This window comes from Lepisma saccharinum, chromosome 7 (genome assembly GCF_977018435.1).
Source record: "Lepisma saccharinum chromosome 7, izLepSacc3.1, whole genome shotgun sequence".
In the NCBI taxonomy this organism is placed as follows: Eukaryota; Metazoa; Arthropoda; class Insecta; order Zygentoma; family Lepismatidae; genus Lepisma; species Lepisma saccharinum.
The window spans coordinates 84,344,684-84,363,506 of NC_139235.1; the positions used below are offsets into that span (position 1 = coordinate 84,344,684).

An 18,823-nucleotide genomic window follows, 5' to 3' on the forward strand; every position below is an offset into this window, starting at 1 on the left:
TGTAAATCCAGCAAGAGTAGTAGATCAAGGTTGAGCCACTGTAGATGGAAATGAAACGATGTACTTCCAAGTTGAGGTCACAACAGTGCTGCTAAGTTTGAAGAGATGTTATTCGAAATTCCTGCATCGAAAATTGGATCTAGTTATTGCGAAAGGTAATGAAACAGTTCAAAATAATAATTTGACGAAAAACATATTTAAAACGACTTTATTATTTGATTCTTTCTAACTTATTTAGAATGAAATGCTAACTACTAATAAATATGTATACAAATGTATCAGAACATTAAGTTTCATTCAGCAATAATTGTTTCCTCCCATAGCTACCGACCAACGTTATTTTATATCTACTATAATGTACAATGCGAGTAACTAAATTCTAGGAAACCAAAAAAATTTATATCCAGTTGAATGTTACATGATGAATACACCAATGTCTGAAATGAAATCGTAAATACTTCATTGGCATAGCGTATTTCCTCGAGGATACTAAAGCTTCAGGAATGGTTACGCATATTATACCTACCAAGCTGGTGTAAGTACATGGAAGATAAAAATTCTGTTTTATGCGTAGGTGGCGTTGGAATCGCAAAAACATGAACTGGGTGGTCCTTGGCGGTAGCAACTTGACTCGGATTAGAGCCATCTGTTGGCTGGTTTGAAATTTATGGACGGATTTGAAGATCCGCCATATGTGCCTGTATTCTTACGTGTCTTCTTCTTCGAGGAAATGAAAAGATGACGTCAGTAGCATATGACTGGAACTTATATGGAATCTGCCTAGGGGTTAGCCTCAAATTAGTATAAAAAACTGTGTGAAAATCGTGTGCAGAAGCTAAAAAATTAGCTTCGTGGAGTTTTCCACCGAACGTAGGAAGCGTAAAGAATATCCAGATGGGAAAAGAGAGTTAAAACACTTCAGATTTTTTACTTGTCTTATAATATGGATAACCAGAGTGGAAGTAACCAGAATTTGTTTCTCGGGTTGGACCAAGCTCTTGAAAACAATAAAAATAACGTGTTGAGAAAATGTTAAAATATTATTTTTTGCCAATATATTGTCGATAACATTGAACTCACACTATATGTATATATATACATATATTATAGTTGATAGATTCTCATTCATTAATTCGATTACTTGTGGTTAATTAATTGATTACTTCTATTTTCGGTTCATGTATACATTTGTACATGTCTTCTTGCAAAAATCAATTTGTATTTATGTTAGCTGTGCGTAAACCAATATGTATGTGTGATTGATTGATTGATTTAGCTTATTCTACTTCGCTTTTTTGCCACCTTGGGCTAATCGTGACAAAGAGGATGCATGTTGATAGGAAATTGATGAAGGGACACTCACAAAGAACACCCATGTGACTGTGCTAACCACTTCGCCACAGCGGCCGGGTGTTTTCTGTAATGTTCACCTCTGTTGACTGCACGAATTATTTAAATTTAATTTTGCGAATTAGTAAAAAATGCGTTCAGCATGTAATTTATCCAATTATAATCAAATTTGGGCAATGATTAATATTTTTCGATGTTGTCACGATTGTGAAAAATGTGATTCTTTATATTCTGGTCATACACAAATTCAATATTGGTATGTGGTTTCGGTCAAATTTCCTTGCATAACATGAAAACATGAATGAACAAAAATTAACATAATTCTTGAAAGTCGGTTTCCCTAGACCCATAAAGACAAGACTACTTTTGTTTATGTTCAAAACTTCAAATGTAGAGAAGGGCGTTTTTTGCAAAATTTCGGAAGGGGCCGGGTGAGCCCATACCTAGCTAGGCCAATGGTAATCAGGTTCTTTTCTCGTAGTGGTCCAATTGGTAGAGCGTTTGCGTGCCCCGCGGGAGACTCATTTCACTTTCTATTCTAGAGTGGACGAATTCAGGTGGGAAATTACCCGACAATGTTTCTACAAAGTAACCGACATAGCAGTAGAGTACATGGTTCTAAGAGTAGTCTTAGTGTCAGTGGTACCCAGGATTTTCGAAAGGGAGGGGTTATACACACTTTTTCTGGTAGTCCTCCCTCATTCCGCCATCTTTTCCTATCTTTGACTTTCTTTTTTTTAGTAATACTGGGCCAAAAGGGGGGGTTGTAACCCCCATCAACCCCCCCCCCTTGGGCACGCCACTGCAGAGTAGACCAATAATACGAAACTTAGGAAAAGAAAGAAGGCCAGAAACATGTAGTTCCGCCACTTTCCTGTAGATGGCAACGCGATCGAAACTTTCTCTACGCCTACAACAGCATCGAGAGAGAGCAAGCAAGTGTTGCTAACCGAAGTAAAATATCGTAACTGCATAACTATGGGGTGCCCGCAATTACGACGTGGAGTCGTTGGATAAACGAGCGGTGCTACTGCAGCCTATATATGATCTACTGTCTGAAGAGCAGTGCTATTGCTATTTCATATTGTTCATAAAGAATTATGAAAGAAGGCATTTGGAGAAGATCCTGGAGACAAGGCTGAAAGAAAAGACATGGGTCCATTTTTCTTTACGAAGGGCGAGCAGTGCAACAAAATAATTATTATAATAAATTAATTAATATTATATTTTTTATTATATGAATAGGTAAAAGGACAGTTTAAGAATAGTGATATAACAACACATATTCATTATCTAGCTTACGTGTTGTTAAGGTTCGGAAAATTTGAACAAATAAAACTGTCCTCGTAAGGAAATTAATGTCAAATAAATAAAGAATTGTATATTTCAAGACTAAAATTGGTAAACACTGTAAGTGCCACAATAATTCAAACACCGTTTTCCACGTTAAACTTTGAAATGTGCCATGCTTTAAAATGTGGTAAACGTGAAATGTGGCTGGTAGCTCTCGAAGTAGTTCAAAGGGCGTGTAAAGAGGTCACTAGTGTGCACGTTCTTACAGGCTGATGTGCGGAACGATGCGATTTCCCAACACTTTCGCTTTTGGCACTTACAACGTTTACCACTTATAGTCCTCATTTATTAAATATAAAAAAAAGGTTGTTAGATCTGGTTGACGAAAAGTAAAGTTCCTGATGATATTTTGTTAATGTTACGTTGCAAGTAACATAACAAGTACAACAAGGACGTATTTAGGGGGGCCCAGGGGGTCCGGACACCCCCGTCCCCGAAAGATTTATCAAGTAGTAACATTTAATAATGAAAAATATATTCGTTTAGCCGTTGTTGTATAATTTCCTCTGAGCTTATTAGAAGACAAGGATTATATTGGAATCATACGGCTTTGAATAACATTACAAAGAAGATTTATGTACACTACTAAAATAATATGCATAAAATTTTAACCAGAAACTTACTTTTCTCCAACTACATGAAACATCATTTTTCATCTATTTGACATTAATTTCATTTGCCAGGCCACTTGATTTTTATGTAAATTATTCCGATCTTAAGTACAGGTAAGCTACGTAATGAATATGCACTCTTATATCTCTATTCTTATAGTCTTTTTACCTAATCGTGTAATAATAATATAATATTAATTTATAAATTGTAAGTAGTATTAATTTGATTTATAATTATTTTAATATAAACATTATTATTATTATTAATATTATTATTCCTGAGACACTTGGTTCGGATCCCCCCCCCCGAAACATATTTCTAGATACGTGCCTAAAGTACAAGTAATTAATAAATTTTGCATAAATCTACTTCGCGACTGTCATTCAGAGTCGTATGATCCCAATATAATCCTTGCCTTCCAACAAGTTTGGCGGAAATAAATAACGCTCGATTAAACAACAAGCATATTTTCATTATTTAATTTTAGTAATTTTATTATTTCATTATTTAATTTTTGTAACTAGTAAATCTTTCGGGGGTTCCGGACCCCTGAAGCCCCCTTCCTAAATACTTCATTGGCCTGTGTCTTCATTTGAGGCGCAGTGGGGGTTGGTCTGACTGCCGATTTGTCGAGAGGAGCTCCCCCTGTACACCGACCTGTCGGAAAATGTATCGTGCCGGACCACGTCTGCATCTGTGCCATTAACCCCCGTTGGTTTCTGGTCCTGACTATATCGGTGTCAGAGACGACATCGAATTTATCGGTGCGTGTGCAAACGTTCGTAGGGTCTGGCAACCTGCAGCACACAACGAATTGGCAGGTTGCATAATTTGCCAGGATAATGCGCCAATAGCGATGTGAAAAGTTTTCCTAAGCATCCTCTTTCTCTCTCTCTCTCTCCCTGCATGTGTGGCGCGGCGAGGAGGGGATGTCAACATTCCATCTTAATATTTATCGTTGAATATGGGCGATATCAGCAAGGAGCGGGGATTTCGAATAGAGTAAAATCAGAATATCTTGAGTTGCGTGAGTTGATGCTTTAATTCCACTTTATACACAGTAAGGCTAATCGGGACTGGACATACAGCTTAAAAGTGGGGTCCGAACCACTGCGCGCATGCACAGGGTATCGAACCCGGTACCACTCGACTACAATGCGATTGATTCTAAGAAAAAGGAAAGAGGAGATGCAGTGAGAGAACGGGCCACGTCACGGGTGTATAAGATGCTCTGCATTCAGGATACTGTCATACACAGCAAGATAACAAGATTCTGTGGGGTAAAAGAGAAGTCACAGGTTCGAATGCATGGGTATTCTTTGTGAGTGTCCCTTCTTCCATGTCACCACATCAACACTGATTCTTACCGTCGCGATTAGCCAAAAGTGGCAGAAATGCGGCACTAAATAAGAAAATTGAACCAATCAAGATAGAAGTCAATTGCCATTGTCGTTTCTCTCTAGGCTGTAGGTGTTGTTATATTGATGTTACTACATTATGTGCCACCTGCCTTGAGGATGTCTTGTTTCAGACAATCTAAATTTGGTTCCTCCTATTTGTATTAGTATTATTTTTATTATAGCATATTACCTGCTCTTCTGCCATTCTAAGTTAATCGTGAAACATGATTGATTCTCTCTCTTTCTCTCATTGTCATTGGCTTGGTTTATACAGTATTACTTCGCTATTCTACCACTTTTGTCTAATCGTGAAGATGAGAATGAGTGATGAAATTGATAAAGGGACACAAACCGGGATTCGAACCCGGTACTCTTGACGTTGTAACGTGATTACTAGGGCCGGGAACTTTATGTCCTATAAAACCGTAAAATATGTATGTAATTATGTCATAAAAATTGAAAAATATGTCAGAAAAAGGTAGAAATATTCCCAGTAAATCCAAAAATATGCACAACAGTACTTTCGAATTTCTCATAATAAGGAATTCAGTATCTTCCAGGGAAGATCGACAAGGGTGGGTGTGGAGTATTAAATGAAGCCAGAATCCCGCACAACAATGTGAGAACATTTTCCCTCAATAATGTTTGCATGACTATTAATTGTCGGCGTGATAAAAAAGTGGGGGTATTATTGTTCTATTTTTAGTTGGTAAGAAAGGACTGCACCTGCTTTTAAATTCTTCGTTCGAAATTTCCTTATCCTGGCATCGATAATATGAACTATCAGCTGCGCTAAATATATGAAGAAAAATTATAAAATAACAGAGTATACAAGACAATCACGAAAATTGAAGAAATGTGTTGTAAAAAACGCGAAATTGGTAAAATATGTCAAAATATGCTTTATCAAGTTGGTATATTTCGGCTGATTTTCATCAGATATGTAAAGATCTCACCCCCAGTACACGATCCGAAGCCAAATGAAAAATATGTTATAACATAAAGTCGCGGGCCCTAGTGATAACCAATCAGCCACGGAAGTGGGCTAATCGTGGAACTGAATGCGATAAAGGAACACTGATTGATTCATTGATTTGGTGTTTTATGCCCAATTTATGCACAGTAAGGCTAATCGGGACTGGACCTACAGATTAAAGTGGGATCCGAATTGTGCCTTCACCGGGGTATCGAAACCGGGACCCCTTGATTACATGGCGACGACTCTACCACTGCGCCATCGGGGAGGCCACGAATGGAACAAACCGTTACCAATGGGCTAGATGTAGTCGAAACTAAAATGTGTCCCCTGCTAAGAATTGAAGTCGTAAACCTTTGATTGTAGTGGATATATGGCACAATGCGTACCGAAACAGGCGCGAAAGTTCGACAGATATTCTTAAACTGTGCAGCTAGCAACACTGCGCTTCTTGCCTGCCCCTCCTCCTTTCCAAAAGCTTCGCGTTTCGGCCGCTAGGATCCGCTCACTCGCTCCATCAGTCAGTTCCATGTTTCCAGTTCCTGGTTACGCTTCGTCTAATAAAGCGGCGACAGTGTGTGCGTGCAAGTGCGTCCGTGATTGTACACAACAGGTGGATATTCGCTTCGCTTCGCCACACAGCGTGTGAACGTAAACAACAGGCACCTGTGGATGCGCGCGGTCTGTTAGAATAGTGCTAAAAATATCCTTTTTGGCGAACCTCATGTGTCCAGTCCACAGTGATGTGTTGCAGGGTTGTAGGTGACATGAGCAGTGGATGTGATAAATTTGTGTGTTCGGTTGGTGGTTGTCGCCAAAATGAAAGACTTGGCACGCAGGTTGAGGCTAGGTTGTGTTTCTAGTCGGAGGACCTGGTCGGATTTCAACTTGATCATCGGATGCTGTTTGTTTCTCGGGATGTGCATCGCTGTTGACGGATCGGCGGCCAGCGCTGGTTTCATGGGTGACCAGTGCGACTGGACCGGCAGGTGAGTGTGACCGTATGGTTGCCAAAAGTCTTGACTACTCATGTGCAATTGCTTTCCTTGCAGTTTCTTTGAGCGTAGCGGTATTGTACGCTGTGGAAATTTGTGTTGGCGATGTTGAGATGTAACGGGGTGGTCAATCTGTGACGCCAACGCGCCATATGGATCAGCGGGCGATGGTGGAATGGCTTTGGCGGGAGGTAAGCTATCGTCGGCCGACAAATTTTCGTCCACGGACTGACCTTTCGATTTGTTTGTCCACCGACAACAGCAGCCGTTGGAGGCAAGTTTAAGAATAGCGACGCAAGTACACTGATGACTCCACTGGAGGGGTGGTTATATATCCACCCTCATAGGCGCCGACGTTTTGGGGTACAAGGCACTTTCTGCCTCCCCAATGCACTTTCTGCCTCCCCAATGCACTTTCTGCCTCCCCAATGCATAAAGTATTGTTTATGCCAACCTTGCCCCCCAATTACCTTATGTTGGCGCCTCTGTCCACCCCCCTCCCTCTGCTCATTTTTTTAGTCATCATTACTGCCCTTATGACGTAAAAGTGAATTAAACACAATGTGCCAATCGTGTGGAAACGATTGCCACTACGACGTTCACAAAATGACCAATTACATCGTGCTACGATTCCAGGGGTGCCGTGTTCGAATCCTGGCCTGGTCATGGATGTTTGTGAATGTCCAGTCATCATATCATCACTCATCCCCATCTTCGCAAATTAGCCAAAAGTGGCACAAAAAGCGACGTAAAATAAAGCAAATCAATCAATCAATCATATATTGAGTGTATGCGTATCATTTTTTAATGTAGAAAGGTTATGAAGTTGCGAATCCCCGTGGGAGATATCAGAAAATTATGCGAAAGGTTCAAAATTTCCCTTTTTTAAAATTCAGATTATTTATTCCCTCAAGGGACTGGAATGGAATACTCGGTAAAAGCTCGTACAGTGGTGTACATTATTATTACAAGGTAAATTGTCATGACATATTTCCATTTTTCAGGAAATGGAATCCTCACTGAGGCTCATGCACAGATTGTCAGCTGTTTCCTTGAATTTTTATACCAATTCTAGAACCTCACATTGAGTTAGACGATTTGTTTGGTAATATTTTTGGTATATCGGGGTTGGGCCCGACGTGAAATTTTGCCAAATTACACTGCTTTCATATTTTGCAGAAACAGGATTAGTCACTTTTTGTAGATCTTGGAATGATGCATTCGAAAATGTAGCTCTTGTTTTCATGTTATGCAAGAGGATGTAACTGAAACCAAAATGCTGTGAACGTTAACTGTTGTGAGCATTTGCTTTTAAGTCGCGAAAAAATTCAAATTTAGCATTCTAAGTAATTGTTGGAATTTCTCCAAAATGTTATGCCTATATTGTGTGTAAAGTAACTACGAAATCCGTAAATTTTCTATGCGAGTATAAGTCTTCGATAACATTTTTGGGAAAATTAGTATGAATACATATCTGTCACAAATTATATTCATAGCTACAAAGCCAGGCATGGACGTACGGAAAGGTAATGGGAAACCACGCCCCCTCCCCCTGGAAGATGAACGTCATCCAAGATTTATATTTCACACATTTTATTTCAGGCACAGTCATTTATGTTAATTATTATGAGGGCGTTGCTTGAACATGATGATTTTTTTGTGAGAGTAACGCTAGTGTGAGGGAAATTAAAAAGAAAAAGCTGTGATTACCTAAGGAACGTTCTCTTCATTTTTGTAATTAGAAGAAAGACCGAGACCAAATAAATATTTCCGATCTTTGCCTAACCCAAGAACTTTTAAGTGCTGAAATATTCGACAGAGGGCATGGCAGCACGTAGCTGTCGTCCGCGGATTTTTTGTGAAATTTGATTAGTTATCTTTTTTATTGCTTTGCATAAATTGGCGCCACAAATTATCACTTAAGGCGAAAAGAACTTCTGATAAATACACACAATAAAGAAGGAAGGAATAGATTTTTCTTGCCTCCATTAAAGAAACGAACCTGTCTAGAAAGTTGTTCAACCTCTCTCTTCTTGATCTTTGCCTGTGGGGTGTAATTTTCATGTCTACTTGCAATCCTGCTTTTCCCTCCAACGCTCACAGCTGAAAGCTTGATGTGCTGCATCTTCAGTGCTCTGTAAGCTCAGTCCAGATATGCCCCTGGTGACAATGCGCATTAGAATTGGGTTAGCTTTTATTTTTTTCACCCAAGAAAAAGTGTTCCAGATTGTATTGAGCAGAGGAAGCGTCACCTAAGGGAACAAGAACGTGAATCTCAAGTAATCTTTTTTCTTTTTTCAGGTTGTTGTTTAGCGACGAAACAAACGGACCAATATATATTTTTTTCAGTCAAAAGAAGCTTTGGTGGTGTGAAAGTAATCCAGTTCTTTTAAAGCTTCATTAAAACCGGAAAAGAGAAAATAGGATTCTCCCTTTGGCTATATTACGTCGTTTGTTCTTACTAGGACTAATACAGTGGGATCCATTAGTATTGCTCGGCAAATTGTCCGTGACTATTTTCATTAATTTTTCTTACATCCTATGTGTTTTTAAGCTATGGATTTTTATTTTTGCTGGTGCAATAGTTGTCACAGCTTGTTTTGAGTTTTCTTTTAATTCTTGAAACTCTTATTGGGTCAAATAAAGTGCACGAACATGGTGATGGACAATTTGCACGGTAATGCTCATGGATCCCACTACCATCACAGAGATAGCGTTCTACAGAGATACATGTTCGATTATATCGCCAATTAATTGTATAATGCTTATGTTAAAGGGTAAATATAGAGGGGTAAACAATAGGGACAGATTATTATTTATGCTTTAGCATGCGCACATAAATTTCAGTAAAGTCAATGTTATTTCTAAAGATTCACCTTCCATGAAACTGAAGGAAAATGGATCCAGAATTCTGCTGGCAGAAGCTTCTCACAATCATGGACGTCCGCAGGATTTTTTCCAGGGAGGGTCAAGAAAGGTATTTTTTCCAGGGGGCCCAAAAGAGTGTTGTTCCCTAAAAAAACATTGCTTAAATTTGAATTTATGGTGTTCATGCAATAATTAACACATATTATTTTGGCTAAAATGAAATTTTATGTCTGAAATACATAATTTTTGGTTGACTTTCATTTTCCGGGGGGGGGTACGTCCCCCCCCTTCCGGACGCCCATGCCCACAATTTAATTCTTATTAGTGGAGAATTTACAGAAATTTAGCCGAGAAATTAAATGCACTTCTTTGTGTTCAACTATCTGGAACAATTTTAATTAGAACTCATCTTAACATCGAAAACAGATACATTATAGGCCCAGGATAGCCCATGTTAAACTGCTAAGATATGTACAGGGTTTCAAATAGGATTTCGTTTTTGGATCCCTGTTTACTATTTTAGCTTTCCATTTTCTAGCTACAACTCCACTTATTGTTTGGGGTCGTTTCCAAAATTTATCGAATCTCTTGTTTTCTTTCATTATATGGTCTCTGAATTCGAATCCTTGGCCCATGTATATTTCCTTTGCACACTGCACCACGGAACACTAGTTTCAACATTTTTGCACGACCATTTTAAGATGTTGCAAAAAGAGAATAGTCTGTGACTGCGACGTTTTCTTACGAGCCGAAAAATGTCGTCAGGGTCGCATATCGATGGTCGAACGATTGCGTGTTCGATCTGTGCCCTCTTTACATGCTCGTAAGCCGTGCGGAACGCACCTTGATGGTGCATGTGGCCAACGAAACACGCAAGCAACATATGCCCTTGGCTCTGTTGGGCCGAGCAGCATTCCACACGTTTAATGGAGCGAAATCTCGCCATATGTGACGTGTTTTCGTCCTTGTAGCGACAATTATTCAAAAGACAATGGCGTGGAGCGAGAGTGTCGGCAATTACTATGCTTTTCTGCGTGTCCAGAGTTTATTGAGGTCATGGATCGTTGTTTTGTTGCCATACAAAACACTCATTTTGCTTGAGCATCCGACGAACGTTCCTGCCGCTACATTCTAATGTTTACATTTTGAGTTGAAAAAGATTTACGACGCGAAATCGTGGAAGTACTCGAGAATACGGTTTTGATGTAACACTGAAATTGTGCAAGGTGAAGCACTAGGAACAAACGTTTTGCAATAGGTTAAAGGTGGATTTTAACTAAGTGGCTATTTCTCTCTACTAAGTAGTAAGTAGAAATGTAAAGTATTAAAGTTTATTTATCAGATTAAGACATAGCTGAATGTATCTGTGACACGGAAGATTCCTTACGTTGAGGGATATGCTTCCTGTTACAATTCTGTAAAATATACTGACTAATGTGGATGCAGTATATATTCGATGCACGCATACTCTCATTGAAAAACATTGATATCACCTGTAATGCATTTAATAAGAATGAAATTTTCATCGAAAAGTAACAACATCGATTATGCACATTCAGAACAATCGTCAGGAGCGTATATTCTAGGCTATCAGCAAAGCCTGAAGTCTAGAGAATAAAATACAGGAGGAAAATCGATCAAAAATTGTAAATTATATTATTCATATCAGTGAAATGATGATTGTGATTCTGGAGTTGGCAACCTGATTACTTAAAAACACTAAGTTGCTGAACTAAACTTTAAAAAAAAAAAAGTTTAGTTTAGTTCTTCGTCTGGGGAAGACCCTGATACAAAGTTGAAACGTTAGTTGTTAATGGAAACAAGGCTTAATTATATTACTGATTTGTTATGAGTTGGCAACCTGATTTCTTATAAGTTGGCAACCTGATTTCTTATGTGTTAGCAACCTGATTTCTTAGGAGTTGGTAAACTTATTTCTATTCATAGCCTAGGACCACATGACATAGTGAGATAGCCCATATCTTGGACTCAGTATACGCTATTGACAATCGTAGATTTTTAAATAGAGTAGGCCTATTCATAAACTCGATAATGACTGTGAGATTGGGTTTTGTCATTCTTCTGCTTTTCGTCCACTGCAGGACATTTTTATTGTCATTATTTATTTGAGATTGCCGCCTTTAGCAGTTTTTACCATAACAATTAAGACAAACACATCCGAAAATGGAAAATGTGTCACTTTTTCTTCACTCTTTTACCACTTGTGTATTAAATCCCAGGATGAAAAGCACAGGACTCTAGTAGTGGGATTAATGAGTATTACCGTGCAAATTGTCCATGACTATTTTCATTATTTTTTTTCTTACATCCTATGTGTTTTTAACCGATGATTTTTATGAATGCTGGTGCAGAAGTTGTCAACAGCATGTTTTGAATTTTCATTTAATTCTTGAAGCTCTTATTGGGTCAAATAAAGTTCACGATCATGGTGATGGACAATTTGCACGATAATACTCATGGATCCACTGTACCAGACCGTCAAAGCTCGGTTAATAGTTCAAGCCTCGTGTCTGGCTTCAATTAATAGTCCCGAATTAATTGAAGGCATTGATACAAACGATTAGGAACTGTGGATTACTAAATAGAGAACTATTTTGGGAGGATAATATTGAAATTTCCTCCAAAACTTCATGTACTATTATGTTGCTGCATACGCAGTTTTCTACTCGTTCTTTAGCCGTCTGTATTTTTACCTGAACCGATATTTCTTCCCGCTTCCATTGCTATTTTTTAAGAAATGAAGCCTCTTCCTTCTTCGTGGAACACCATCCTCGAGGCAGAATGAAAATTGCAGAGAATGAGTCAAGACGATGTGGTCGTATCTATCGAATTATCTGCTGGTAAGGTTTGTTTGCCCCCAGGGACTGTGAAGGGGAGATGTTTCTGCTTGGATAACTCCACTTACAGCAAAGATAACGTTTAGCTGCTAAAAAGAAATACGAGTCCGTTTCACTCGTCAGCTGCACCTGCGTAGACCTGTTGATAACACGGAGCGGTAAGGTTGCACTTCGGAGGGGAGAGGAGGGTTACCAGTGTTTCCAACCAATTCGTGTATTTATCCCGATTTGATCTACTACTGTCAGTGCTTAAAGTGGTTTCACACAGGAGTACGAAGTGCGCTTGAGGAGGCACACTTTAAGTCATCCTGATAAACCAAAGGGGATAGGCGTGGAATTAAATAAATTTATGCAAGAAACTTGGCCGGGGGAGGAGGCGATCGACATCATTCTAATATTTTCTCTTGTGGTGCCTTCTGATAAATGAAGTTCCAGAAGGAATTATACAAACTCCTGCACGCACGACGACAGCGCTATCTACTACACCACCAGGAGGCTTATGGAAGTATGCGAGAGTTTAAACATTTCAAGTAAACCTTGTGCATATTGGTGAACCCGGACTATGAGGCTGATGAGAAATGTAACAGTGGTCAAATTGCACATAATTGTGTTGATACACTTTGTTTTAAGCAGTACAATGTTCATAAACAATACCAAATAAAGGTGTCAGTCTAGAAGACAACGTCTGCTAATGGAATCAATTACACACACAAATTATACAATATATTACCTTTATTTCCGCAACAGATACTGTTAGCAGCAAACAGAACTGTGGCCCGAGCGAACTTCTATTCCATCCGGATCATTTATTCCAGTTGTACATTACTATATTGTATAAATGGGGAAGTGGCCTTAAAATAAAGTAATGTATTGCGAAAAAGTTCTGAAGGTTGCAACACTAGTTCCAAAAACCCTCTACAAAGTTGTTTTCCATGCCCTAAATGCCTGATGAAGAACGGTTGGAAAATAGAATGCCGAGTATATAAAGGCTTACAGACTTTTCTCTGGTTATTTTGCTCAAAACTGGGTCTCTCGCTCTGTGGATTCCAATGGACTAGAATTCTTTTATTGTGCCTCGGCTAACCCCGCGTCGTAGGAAGGGTTGCAGTAAAGTCCATTGTAGGGTTACTGCACCTTGCATTGCTGAGTTCCCTTGAACACTGATCTCCCCAGCAAAGTGGTTCCAATCGAAAGCTTGTGGCTAAAGTAGGATCCGAACCATGTGTCTCCACCGGACCCGAGACACCTTGATTACAAGTCGATGACGTTACCATTACGCCATCGAAAAGGTAATTTTGAGATATTACTGAAAGGAAAACTATTATGGAACGATTGAGATCATCCGCGACTTGGAAACATACAACAATGCAACATAATAACTACAATATTCGCCCAGACGAGCGGCTAGAGACAGCTTTAGCAACTTACAGATATATTGTCAGTAGTGACGTCCCGTATTTATTGTCCACTGTGCAAATTACGCTAACAGCACTAAACCGAAATATTTCTGCTATTAGATGCATGCGGTGGTAGGTTAGGCAGACCAGTTTGGTGATGTTAGAGCTACTGTATTGCGTTAATTTCGAACACAAGGCAGCACGACTGAATCTACATAATTTATTTGAACAGTTCGCTAGAAAGAGTCGAATGGTTCATCAACGACACCAACACTACTGGACTCCAGTCTCGTCAATTGTGAGTACGAAGCAACAGCGCCACCATACTCGACAAGAAAAATGGGTACCTTAGACATAGCAACGTACAGGCAGACATACCAGGTGAGACACACCATGTCAATTAGCGGCTGATAGTTTACAATAATGATTGCCGGTGGCACAAATGGTTATTAAAAAGGAACGCATGAAACAAAAGAAGCCGTTGCCCGTAGAGACAACCTGAGGACCTCCTGGGTCCGTGACTTCATATTTCATGTCATGGGCATGCGGTCACCTGCAGCGCGTTCAGGATGTGAAGATGGGGCGGGTTCAGTACATACGTGTGCTTCCAATCAGAATCAACTACATAATACAGTTCCTCATCTCTTAAGAGAGATTCAGAATAGAAACAATTAATAAAATGGAGTAAACGTGATGGTACGCGAAATTGAATTCCGTATGGCGATAATTTAGACTGTCACTTATTACCCGGAGCAGTATAACCTCTATGTCTTCTCATACCACTCTTTTTCTAGAATGGGTTAACCTCTCTTGAAACTTGTTTGTCATTATGTGCTGGGTGCCATGTTCAATTTTGTGTCGATAATGTTGTATATTCTTGTATTACTTTTCGTATTTTGCAAGAAATTGGCTCGACTGTATCCAACATGCGTAAACATACCAATTGTTTATTTATTGTTCCTTCTTTTAGAGTTCAAGAACAAGGTGTAGCCACAACACACAAAACGAGTTCATTGGCCACAGGAACGTAATTATGCCACACTACGTCATTAATAAGTCACCAGATTGGGCGTTCATGGCTGGCTCACATTATACAATAATGCGACAAGAAAATTGAGCCCTAACATGCATAGTTGTTCCGTAATCGTTATTCTGCCACGAGAACATCAATCAATTTGCAACCTAATCGCTGCAAGAATATGAGGGGGGATTGTTCGTAATCGTAGAATGTTAAGTAATGCTAATGAAGATACTTCCAGCAAAATCGTCAACTCGTTGAATAACGATATGTTTGCAAACCTGTGGAAATGGACAGTTTGTAGATATTAACAACAAAGGGTAATTCTGGGTAAAGAAAATACTGTAGAAAGTATTAAAATAGCAGCTGGCACTTTGTGACGTGTGATTGTAATTTTTATTTCTTATTGTAAGAAACTGAGGATATATAATTGTACCGTGAGAATTTGTAACAGTTTCTTGAGTCATGTCAGCCAAAAATAACCAACGTTTGGTACCCTTTATTCGTGTCATAATTTTGCTGAAGGCTTGATTGTGAATGTTTTCTCCACGTTTTCTTTGTGGAACTAGCATTTAGCTGCTCAAGACCTTTAACAAAGGAACTCCTTGATACATGCAAACTGCTGCGGGGGAGTAAAGGAAAAAATATCTCCAAGACTCTGACCCCCCTTCTTCAAGTCACGTTTTCTGATTTAATGGTTCTTGATGCCTACAGTCGTAAGGATATTTAGCTGCGAGGGATATGGCCTCGTTGGGTTATCATCCGATAGAAAACAATTGTTGTGGGTTTTTATTATGCTATAAAGTCTGGAGAAGATCGGCCACAAAGAGTCAGAATACCAATGAGTTTGTGCATTCGTGATAGAACCACATGTTGCTGTTCCCTAATGGTCTGGGCGTAGATGGAAAATGCAAGGATGATAGTTTCAAATCCTAGAGCTCGGATTCTGTTTAATGAGCGTAGTCACCTCAAAATCGAAGATAATTGAAGGAACAGGTTGAAAGACTTCCAAGGCCCAGGTATATAAGCTTCTTTGCGAGCGGCAATTATCGTTATGGTAGGAACTTGTGTGTACCGTTAGCTGTGGAGGTAGACATTCTAATTGACTGTTACTTAGGAATCGGAAGGAATTTTTGCAGGTGTGTGCGCTGCACAGAAGAAGACAACAGGGTCTGTGGATAAGTTTGAAGGCGCGATTGGATTTGAGTGTGAGTTCTGTTAAGCCGTTTTGCAAACCTGGAGTTCAGACTGGACCTTACAATTGTGTCTACTCAGGTGTCAAGAAGAGAATGAAAGCAAGGCTTGTCTTGGTGCCTTTTCCTTTGTATGTTTTCTCTCCTTTACCAAAGAAGTTTGACCACAGGTTTCCCCGCGGAAAAGAACTTTCACCTTGTGTCCCTAATGGAAGCTTGCCTTTGCTGGCTCTTGTGTTTGAACCTTCTGGGAATACAGTTACTCTAAGCTTGATTATTTGCTAGGGCTGTTGAATATCACATTGATACATAAGCGCCGAGAACAAAGAGGGCTAATCAACAATGATTTTGGATCCATTGCCTGACAATATATTTTTTTTTATGTGATTTGTGTTGTTAAGCGTAGCTTCTCTGCAACCTTTGGCTAATCGCCAAGGCCGTATTTCGAGGGTGGGGGGTTTCTAGCGTTCAAACTCCTCCCGAAACTTACGTATGACATGTTGGATTAATGGAAGTTCAGAAACCAAAATCTGTAACTCACTTTCAATTTTTTTTCGAAGCATCACAAAATACAAGGAGACAATGTTGAAACGATCGAGCTAGAGTTTTCATACATTTGGAATTCTGAAACTTGAGTGAAACAGGATTTATTCTCGGAATCTTAGCACTCGCGATCCCTCCATTTTCACTTCTGCTGTCCTCTTTCCAGTGTTGTTCCCGCGTCACAAGCCGTGTTGCCACAATATGAGAGCACAATTTCCCTTTCCAAGGGGCCAAATTTCCCTTCTTGAACCAATTTTTCCCTTCACCTAAGTAGTAGTAGCAGTAGCTGTAATTATTATTATTATTAGTGGTGGTGGAAGCAGTAGTAGTAGTGTTTCCGTTGGTCCATGTCCGTGTGAATCAAAATGTTAAATTTTTCACATACGTGTCAGTTTCATCGCTTCCTGACCAGATGTCCCAGGTTTGGATCCTGGTCAGGAATCTATTTAATCGTTAATCTTCATCGTTACTATTATCCGAAGGTGCAGAAAAGCGATGTACTTAACAGAAATATAAATAGATACAGGCTATATTCAAGGGAGCAGAAAAAATGAGAATGTGAATATGAAACTGGAACTTAACATAAACTGTAGTAATGTAGTCAGATTTCTTAAAATTTCCTTGAAATCGTGGTATTTTTAATCGAAATTCCCTTTTCCCTTTTGGCTGAAATTTCGGTCCGAATTTCCCTGCAGAAGGGAAATTTCCCTTCATGTGGCAACACTGGTCACAAGGAATATAGACTGAAAATTCCCTTATGATTGTCCCAAAATTCCCTTTCCAACTTTTAAATTCCCTGTCTGGAAAAGTCGAAAATCCCCCTTGATAGGAGTTCAAACCTAGGATCTCCAGTTTCTTAGCGCATTACGTTCGCGATTGAGGTTACAATCCATGCACCAGGCTGTTTTTTTTAAAAAAAGAATAACTGGTTCCACACTTTTCAAAATTCCAAAAATTTAGTTTTAAGGTATAACAACAAAAACTTTGATTAAAATTTTCATCTAACTTTTAAAGCTTTTTCTTGAAGTTATCTAAAATTTAATAAAAAAGTATAATAATTGTGCATTTCAGTTATGTAACATTAAGAAAAAACGTGCTGGATTGAGTAAGCCCCCTCATGGATATGATAATAATAATTATATTATGGAATAAAATTGTTTTATTATGAAATTTTAATTATTATTGTATAATTGTTGTTGTTATTTCTATTATTCAAATTTCTGGCGACGCCCATGGAAACAATTATGAATGAACCCGAAAATTTTTCCTGACTACGGCCATGCTAATCGCGACGATGAGGATGAGTGATAAGAAATTGATGAATAGACACCTATAAAGAGAACAAACACCCTTACCCATGCCGGGAGCCTTGTAATAATGTGAACTCACCATGTATTAATCTTAGATCAACAACATGGAGAATGGTACACGTATCAAGCTGAATTCAGCCGTAAGGTTCAGAATTTGCGAAGAACGTCTTAGTAAGGCAACTGCAAAATTTATAGTGTTCAGCAGACAGCACAGTTTCGGGCGTTCTGTTTCAGTAGCACCAACTTGATATAAATAGAGTGGGGCAAAAGTGGCATGAACAATATTTTATGTATACATCTATAGCTATTTGTTACTGTGGTTTGTGCATTGTAAAGGGCATATGTATATTCATTTTCTTGTGTAAAGTATATGATCTAATGTGGTAGTAGAATCATGAGACATGCATGTTATGGTTGATATGTCACGAGCCTTGTAAAAGAATACCTAAATATAGAAATGTATGTAATAGATGCCCTTCTTGAGGGATTATCGGGCAAAAAGGTGCTTCCCCCTACAAAGTCGGCGTCGATGTTCTGTTTACATGTTGTAAAACGATTCTTCCCGTGGATTGCTTGCAAGGATTGATCGTGCAGTTCGTTTAAATGTGTTTCGCAAACGTGAAATTTCTTTAGTGGAGAATAATGTGGTATCGACTAAATGAACTATGTTTATGTTGACAGAAACATAAAAATAGTGAAGTTTTTCAATCATTCATAGAATGGATGAACAGATAGGTCTTTATGAACAAGTAATTCCCGTGTGTGTTTACACAAGTTGTTTTTTTTGTGTGAAATATTCACTGTACAATTACTTAGACGACAGAGTAACTGATGCAAATGATGACTTTAATGTAAATTCGGACAGGATTTCACAGAAAACCTTTTTTTAAAAAAATCGAACATTCTGTTATCTCTATGTTGGAGAAAACGTCGTTGGAGGGTAGTTTTGC

General features: G+C 38.9%; 1 protein-coding gene across 1 annotated transcript in view; it reads left to right on the forward strand.

Moving 5' to 3' along the window:
- The first annotated feature begins 6,236 nt into the window (after positions 1-6,236).
- LOC145989977 (meteorin-like protein) overlaps positions 6,237-18,823 on the forward strand; it is a 39,088-nt gene continuing 26,501 nt past the window's right edge. The window contains exon 1 of the mRNA XM_083125531.1: positions 6,237-6,680. Within this exon, the coding sequence (XP_082981657.1) occupies positions 6,511-6,680 (170 nt within the window). The 5' untranslated portion in view covers positions 6,237-6,510. The remainder of the gene's footprint in view (positions 6,681-18,823) is intronic.